The sequence below is a fragment of the Sprattus sprattus genome (assembly GCF_963457725.1).
Source record: "Sprattus sprattus genome assembly, chromosome: 5".
Classification (NCBI taxonomy): Eukaryota; Metazoa; Chordata; class Actinopteri; order Clupeiformes; family Clupeidae; genus Sprattus; species Sprattus sprattus.
The window spans coordinates 17,960,279-17,968,935 of NC_137924.1; the positions used below are offsets into that span (position 1 = coordinate 17,960,279).

The 8,657-nt window shown below is 47.4% G+C and overlaps 1 protein-coding gene across 2 annotated transcripts in view; it reads right to left on the minus strand.

The window, feature by feature from the left end:
- LOC308365507 (hyccin 2-like) overlaps nt 1-4,668 on the minus strand; it is a gene marked incomplete at both ends in the record, with an annotated part of 25,786 nt that extends 21,118 nt beyond the window's left edge. The window contains 2 exons of one of the 2 annotated variants that reach the window (XM_080838971.1): nt 2,337-2,438; nt 4,618-4,668. In XM_080838971.1, coding sequence (XP_080695097.1) covers nt 2,337-2,438; nt 4,618-4,668 — 153 coding nt within the window. Of the gene's footprint in view, nt 1-2,336; nt 2,439-3,804; nt 3,877-4,617 lie in introns of those variants that run through there. The other variant, XM_080838972.1, reaches the window with a different exon arrangement.
- Between the last annotated feature and the right edge of the window lie 3,989 nt (nt 4,669-8,657).

An 8,657-nucleotide genomic window follows, 5' to 3' on the forward strand; every position in this document is an offset into this window, starting at 1 on the left:
ACACACACACAGCAAACCTTAAAGCACCCAACGTCTCACACTTAAAAGGGTCACGTTTAAGACAAACCCTAGGAGTGAGCAATACAACCCTCGGCTGTGAGCCCATGATCTAACCTCTGTTCACGCATCACCCAGCTTTACGCCAACACTGAACAGAGACGCCGCAACAGAGAGCGATACTCTCCATCTCTCTTAAGGCGTTTACCAGTGTTTGTGTACAGTCAAGAGAGTGTAGTGTGATGGTGAACTGATGAGAATCGGTGCCTCCACTGATTTGTGCTAAAGCACCAGAACATCTCTTGGCTTCTCAAAGCCTGCCTGCCTGCCTGCGGCGGCATCTCGCTCAGCGGGGTGCGTGTGAATATTAATGCCTGTGTCTGGCAATGGGATGGAGAGAGAGAGATGGAGAGATGGAGAGATGGAGAGATAGATTGAGGGAACGAATGAAAGGACAGTGATGGAGTGTGAATGTCTGGGTATGTGTGTATGAAAGAGTGTGCGTATGAATATTTGTGTGTGTGATAGAGAGATACAGTGTGAGTGTGTGTGTGGCTGTGTGTGTGTGTGTGAGGGAGAGAGAGATACAGTGTGAGTGTGTGTGTGGCTGTGTGTGTGTGAGAGAGAGAGAGGGAGACTGTCTGTGTCTGTGTCTGTGTGTGTGTGTGTGTGTGTGTGAGAGAGAGTGTGTGTGAGTGTGATGGATCTCTGTTGAGTAGAGAAGGAGATGGGGAGCTGTGATGGCCCTCCGGCCTAGCTGGGTGATTCATGGCCCAGGTCCACCTGCAGCTACAGCAGCCACTTTATTTACTGCCTTCAACATGGACATAGCACATCTTTCAGGACATCACACCCAGACACACGCGCATGCGCACGCACATGCACACGCACAGCAGGAAGGAGGGCAGAAAGAAAGACAAAAAGAAAGCAAGGAAGAAAGAGAGAACCGAAGAAAGGAAAGAGAAAAAAGGGGAAAAAGAAAGACCGACTGAAAGAAAGGGATGAAGAGAGGAACAAAACAGATACCCAAAAACGTCTGAACAAAATAACATGCCATGGGATTAGACCGCAACATTGGCACTAAAGGCGAACCAGAGTCCAATAAATGGATTTCTGATGGCTGGGTGTGTGAATGTGTGTCTGAACCGTACACGACCCTCTCTCAAAAATGAGCCCTGCTCCTCTCTTTACACACTGCGTGCGTCTCTAAGAAGTCGCGGCTATATTGAGTTTGGCAGCAGAGTCAGACCTTCCACCCAATTTGTCGCCAACGCTCGGACCAATCTCACGCTTTGGAGGCCACGCTTGCGCTGCTCCTGCCGTCGGAACCAAGTGCCCGCCAGAGCTAATGGAATCTGGAATCATGGGGGTGGAACTCCCAGAGTGCTTTGAGAGAGGAGAGGAGGGTTGTGGTGGATCTCAAACAGCTGGGCACACATGTTTCTCTATTTCAAAGCAGCTCTCACAGGGACACTGTAAGGACACCAACAATGAGAAGACTGTGATGGTGCCTATGGTTAAAACAGGGAATGAGATCTATATATCCATTCCTGCAGTGCACACTGTATTTTCATGGGCTTACGGAGACAAGTAGCCACATTAACTAGGCAAAACCATATTGCTTACGATACTTTGATTCTTGTTGAATGGGGCAATGCATGAATGCTTTTATTGGATGGGGAAATGATTTCATACTGTACACTGAAAGACCACAGCACTGAGTGCATGTATCCGTTTATGAAACGCTACCTCAGGCAAATGTGTGGATTTCAGCCCTGTCTGCCTGACAGTCCGAGTTAAGTGGCCATGAAGAATGGGAGAATGGGTGAATGGGTGAAAGAGTGTGTGTGTGTGTGTGTGTGTGTGTGTGTGTGTGTGTGAGAAGAGTATGTTGTATGTGAGTGTGTAAATGCGCAAGTGTGAGTGTTTGTGCTGTCATGTGTCTGTGTGATTGTTCTCTCAGTCTGAGGCGCCTATTTTGAGACCGCTCCGAGTTCTGTGATGGCCATGCCAGGAGGTCACAAACCTCACCACTCCAGACCCCCCCACACACACACTTGTCAATCATCCGTTCCCCCCTCCATCCTTCCGCTCGCTGTCTCTCACATCCCCCTCTCCCTCACATAAATCTCCCTTTCCACTCACTCCTCTCTTTATCTTATTCCGCTCACTCTCCCTTCCCCTTTACCATCTTGCTTCCCCTCCCTCCCTCCCTCCCTCCCTCCCTCCTTCAGCCCTTTTCCCCTGAGTCAGCAGTGAAACCCTTCTCCTACATAAGAGCGGTTTAAATCAGCCTCAGCAGAGTTAATGTGATTGGTGTGACAGAAGGGTCCACCCACCTCGTTGTGGGGGTCCTGGATGACCCTGTAGAGCGCCGTGACCAGGTGCTTCTTCTGATGGAGGCTGCCTGCGTAGCTGGGGATCTGGGTGTCGGGTAACGTCTGAGGAAGAACAGATAGAGGTGTTCATGTTATATATATATATATAAAAAGAACACACACGCACACATAATCATACCTTGTCCACACCATATCCTATAAAAACTGCTTATGGGTTGACCCCTAGTACCAACCTCAGTGAAACACTCCCTGCATGTTCCTTTAGATGCCTCTGTTTAACGTGAGGTAACTGAATAGATCAGTCTTATTGCCATCTGAAGTGCAGACTGAACTGCAGAATGCTAGCTCACATTGAACTTTTTTACAAATGTCACGCCTGAAAGAGACCTGTGATATAATTTGGCCAATAGAGCACAGCCATCTAGAAGCAAACATTCGTTTGGGTCGTCAACGTCCTGTGGATCCACACCGTCAAAGTTTTATGTTTGGATACATTAGTAGGAGGACATGAAATGTCACAATCTCATAGACAACGTACGTCTGGTTGATCACAATAATAAAGGTCAGATCGGCCCCCCCTTTAAAAAGGTAAAATCTTTCTTGCCTTTGGTTACCCAGAAATTCAAATATCTATACTGTTTACTCAGCACTGACAGATAGGAAGAGCACTTAAAGACTTCCAGTATGGGTGGTTGAGGGATGATGACGTCTAGGCCCTGTCTGGCCCTCTGTGGCCCACCCCCATGCCCCGGGTGCCTGTGCTCGCTCACCCCCTCTCTGCAGCAGGTGAATTGGTTTCTTCCTGATTGGCAGGGGATAAGAGGCCTGCTCTTTGGCTGGCTCTCCCTTTCTCTCCAACACCATTGGCTTTTGTTTTCCGTTTTGCCAACACCCCCAGACCCTGACTGGTGCTACATATTTGCTTTCTTTCCACCATACTGACATTCTTCACATTCTTTATCAACTCTTTCATAAATGTACTTCTCAAATGCAACTGGCATGTGGTGTCCCCTTCATGTTGCCATGCTGTGAGTCAGGCGTGTGTAATACTGCTTGACTGAGTGAGTGAGTGCCTAATGGACATCAATGGAGCCTAAGAGGCGTCTTAAGAGTTGTGTGAACTCCTGGCCAACTCTCAGGACTGGATTAGGCAAAGCAGTGGGCAGACAGTTTGCACCGCTGCGCTGCTTGAGTTATTAATGTAGGGCCAAACATCTATCTAAAAGCCATGCAAAGTAATGCTCTGTGCTTTACACTAATAGATGCAGACAGAAGATCACTCTCACACACACACACACACACACACACACACACACACACATCAAAGGCCAAAGCTGAGAGGAGAGAACAGAGCAGAATGTTCCCCGATAGTGGCACACAGTCATGTTGTCTGACTCACGGCTCTCTCTCACACACACACACACACACACACACAGTCGATCTCTCTCTCTCTCTGGCTCATACATACACACACAGCTGTATAGAACACATGGGCATCTCTACTCTCGCCCATGTCCGCGTAGTGACCGGCTGAGAGGACGAATCCCTGAGGACGCAGCACAGCTCCTGCGGGAGCGGCCAACCATTCCACTCAATACCCAAGAGGAGACATGAGAGGGAGGGGAGGGGAGGGGAGGGGGGGTGAGAGGGAGGAAAAGAGAGAAGGAGAGAAAAAGAGAGATTAAGAGAGGAGATGATGAGAAATGTGAAGGACGAGAGAAAAAAGGAGAAGAGGAGAGACAGAGAGAGAGGGAGGGAATAGGAAAAGGGGGACAGAGAGATGTGAAGTGGCAGAGAGAGGGGGAAGGATAGAGAAGAAAGAGACAGATGGAAATAGAGCAAAGGAAGAAAGAGAAAGAGGGTTTGAAAGGGTGAATGACATTGTGAGAGGGATAGGCGCAGAGACCCTCTCTGCACACATTTGGATCAAAAAGAACAAAGTAAATTAGTCTGAGCAAATTAGGCAAAAATCACATGGGCCCTGTCTTCATTCCAGCCTTAATAGCCAGGCTTAACACAATTTGGAAGAAACTGGGCTCTGGTCTGTGCAATCCCTTCCAGCACTGAGCCTCTGCATTAATGTGCTGTGTGTGTGAGAGACAGAGTGTGAATGTGTGTGTGTGTGTGTGTGTGTGTGTGCATGTGTGTGTGTGTGTGTGTGTGTGTGTGTGTGTGTGTGTGTGTGTGTGTGTGTGTGAGCGTGTGTGAGCGTGCTGAAGGCTGAGCAGAGCGGAAGCTAGGATCTGACGTGAATATGTGGGGATTTCCACAGCATCCTCACCTTGAATTCTGAGAGCCATTCCTCCACCACCCCTCTCTCGGAGTTCAGCATCTTCCTCTGAGAGAGACAGAGACAGACAGACAGACAGACAGACAGACAGACAGACAGACAGACAGAGACAGACAGGCAGACAGAGAGACAGAGAGAGATGGGAGAAATATTAAAACATGAATAAGTCATCCTCAAAACCCATCATGTCTCAGTGCCCTTTAGGTGTTGGGAAGGACATCAGAGCTAGTGACATCACCCAGTGTCACAACACTGCGTCACACACATGCCTTCCTCACACTTTCCTCTCCTGCATGCTGATCTGTTCACTCGAAAAAAGGAAAGATGAAAAATAGAGAAAAAAAGAAAAGAAAACCACCTCCACATCCACCCTGCGACTGCTCTCCTCCCTCCCTCCCTCCCTCCCTGCTGCTACCCAAGAGCATCAGTCACGGCGAGTCTGGAGGCTCCGCACTGACAGGTATTAAACCCAGCAACGCTGACACAACAGACCTGTGCTAAAAGCCTCCCAGGCCCACACAGCCAAATGAGAAAAGGAGACATAAATGAATGAGTAAAAGAGGAAGAAGGGAGGGAAGGAGGCAGGCTGGTGAGCGAATGAAAGAGTGAGCGAGCGAGTGAGAGAGCTCAGAAGACTGGACGCAGTTATGTAAGGAGCACTGCTGTCACTGCGAATCGAGCCGTGTTTATCTGCAACGCGCAGAAACACACAGACACACTCATACAAACACACACACACAAACCGTATGCCCTTGAGAAAGAAAATCAGTGGAGCCCTGGCACGCATGTTCGTGAGGCTTGGTTGGTGCAGATTGTGCAACTGATGAATGTGCACAACCGAGTGAGGTCATGGCTACCCCATTGGTGTCTTATGAGACAATCTAGACTCTAAGAGATTATTGCTCAGCACAAAAAACATAGGCCTGTTACTCTGGAATTAGAATGTGCCATTTCTCTACAAATACCATCCTCACAACTGGAATTTATGAATGCAGGGGGATAGAGGAGAAGTAACGGTAATCTCTGACCCATTATGGCTACCCGACGGACATCTGACGTGACCATCTAGACCGCACTGCTAAGAGTGAACATAAGTTTGGGCACCCCAGGTCAAAATCTCTGTTACTCTTAATAATTAAGTGAGTAGAAGATGAAATGACCTCCAAAAGCAAGATGAGTGTATCATGTTTGTTTTGTACAGTTTGAGAGCCCATAGCAACAGATTTGAGCTCTCAGATAACTTTCACCGAGGTCTCGGACCTTAATTAACTTCAGGTGTGAAGTTCACAGCTATCGTTAGGATTTCAAAGCTTTATAAAATACTCCTGACTCCTCCAATCAAATAATTGATGCCCACAAAGCAGGAGAAGGCTATAAGAAGATGGCGAGGAGTGTGCAGGTGGCCGTTTCCCTAGGTCAAAATGCAATTAAGAATTGGCAGTCAACAGGAATGGTGGAAGTCAAGTTGAGGTCAGGAACACCAAGAGAACATTCGAATGAAAACACACATTTGACCACACAAGGCCTTCAGGAGGACATTGTGGAGTGGTGGTCCACTGTTTTACTGTGCAGCGACACCTGCACAAATATGTCTGGTCCTGCATACTCACCACAACATTTAGCATCTAAACATGCCTGCAAGTTTTGCCATATGGATAGGCCTCAGAAGAGCAGTGCATGCAAGGCAGCGTAAGACTCACATAATTAGAAGCTTTTTGCCAGGAAGAATGGGCGAAAATCTCCCAAACAATTGAAAGAGCCTTAGCTGGCTTGCCAGGGGATGTTATTAAGTAGGCCTACTGACCATGCAGGGTGCCCACACTTTTGCTTTGGGCCATTCACCTTTTTTGTTATTTTGAAACTGTAAAAGATGGAAATAAAAAAAGTAATCTTGCTTAAATTAAAATATAAAAAAAATGTCAAGTCATGAAATGTTTTGATGGGGTGCCCAACTGTTTGCATGTCACTGCATTTTGATTACATGTCACATTTGAATGGACGAACAATTGCATAAACTGCTTCCTTCTCAAAGAAAACATACACAGGCTCTTTCTGAAGTAAAGTGTTCCAGCTGTGTGTCGTGAGCAGACAGAGCACTTAAGAGCATGTGGTCAGCGACAGACTGCCTGACTGCAATGGTGTATTTGTATTTGTGTGTTGCTCATTACTGACAGGAGACAGACAGGGATAGACTGCAGCTCTAATCAGTCATGAAGAGAGTTGATTGTAGGAGATGGTGGCTAGGAGTGATGCAGGGCTGGCAAGAGTGTCAGGGAAATGAGAAAACTCAGAGCCCCCTCCTACCTGGATGATGAGCCCACTGCTGGAATTACATTACCACCATGAGTGCGCGCACACACACACACACACACACACACACACACACTCACTCACACTCTCTCTCTCTCTTCCTCTCAGCAATATCACTATCGGTCACAGACCATTTAGCCTCAATATGTGACTGGGGAAGATGAAAGTGAAGGACACCCTGGTATGAAATTACGTCCTGTCCATGTAGGCCTACTATATGCAGCACCTGAACAGACCACACTGATGTTTTACAAACAGTCAACTCTCCATGATGTTTTACAAACAGTCAACTTTGCCTAATATTTTCACTACTCAAGAGATGCCAGTATGTCCACTTAACAACTCCAAACACTCCTCCTAAGAATCATGAAACACTGATGTATAGTCGTCTTCCTTCAACAGGAGTTGACGTCATCATAGGAAATAATGTCTGTCTGTCTGTGGAGGGTCCCCTCAGCCGTGTGTAGACTAGAGGTTTCTCCTGATGGGATTAGCAGGGTGGATTAGGCTCCTTCCCAGCCGGCTGGAGTCATTTAAGGTTAGCGATCAGCTTCAACGATAGCAGCGACTCGCTTTATCCAAGTGAGACAGGCAATCGGACACTGCCCACTGAGCCTCCACACTCTAACACTCAAAATGGTTTGGCCTGTTTGGCCTGTATGGGTCCATATGACGACTAATAGCTAATCGTAGAATAAAATAGTTGTTTTCTAATCCATGGAGTCCATGATTTTATTTTTCTTCCAAGAAACCTCAATCTTTTCTACCTGCCGCTGTGCATTGCAGTAACTCCCAGAATACACACTTAAGAGCAGCTATACAAATGCAAATAAAGAAAGAAATAAAAAGGCACTTAAGGAAGTAAAGAAAGAGATACGATTACAGAAGACGATTTAGAACCTGGACAATTCGACTCACTCACTCACTCCCAAAACTGCTTTCATAACGCTGGTCTGTTTCATTTGGCACAACAATTCCTTGCTCCTGCCATTGTCAGGAAGCTTCCAGCTCTTGGTTTCTCCCTCCCTCTCCAGCAGCGCCCGCTGCCTGCCCTTCAACAGTCTCTCGTCTTACACCTATTTTAGATGGGAGGGCTTGTTTGGGAGCTTTGTGCGTGTGTGGTTCACTGTCTGAGTGTGTGTGTGCGAGATCATAAGAGAGGGTGTGTGTGTGTCTGTACCTGTGTGTGAAACGAGATGGTGTATGAGGTAAAAGAGAGTGTGTGTGTGTGTGTGTGTGTGTGTGTGTGTGTGTGTGTGTATGCCTCTCCGGTGGGGAGGAGGTAACAAACCTGCTCTGTGCCAGACGCCCTAAACCTGATTGGCTTTCCTCCCCATTCTCTGGCAACCCCCCTCTCGATCAATCACTCGCCTCTCTGGCGGGCTGCTGCTGCTCAATCATAGTTTGGTCTGGATCTCTTCTCCGCTCATAATCCTGTCTAAAGCTCCAGTTCGCTCACTCGCTCACACGCTCTCACCGAGCGCCACTCATTCAAATGCATGACTCATGCAAAACACTTCAAATGAAGTTAGCTTGATGTGTGTAGCCTGCAAATGATACATCTGTGGTCACGACGGTTAGTCAAGTTCGGAACGGAGAAGTTAAACACCTCAACTGCTGACAGTGCGTCTCTGGATGTGATGTTTAATCAAGTTCAGAATTAAGGATGCACTCTTTGAAAGAAGGGTGGCTCGATTTGTTAAATACGGCTTTGTGTGACT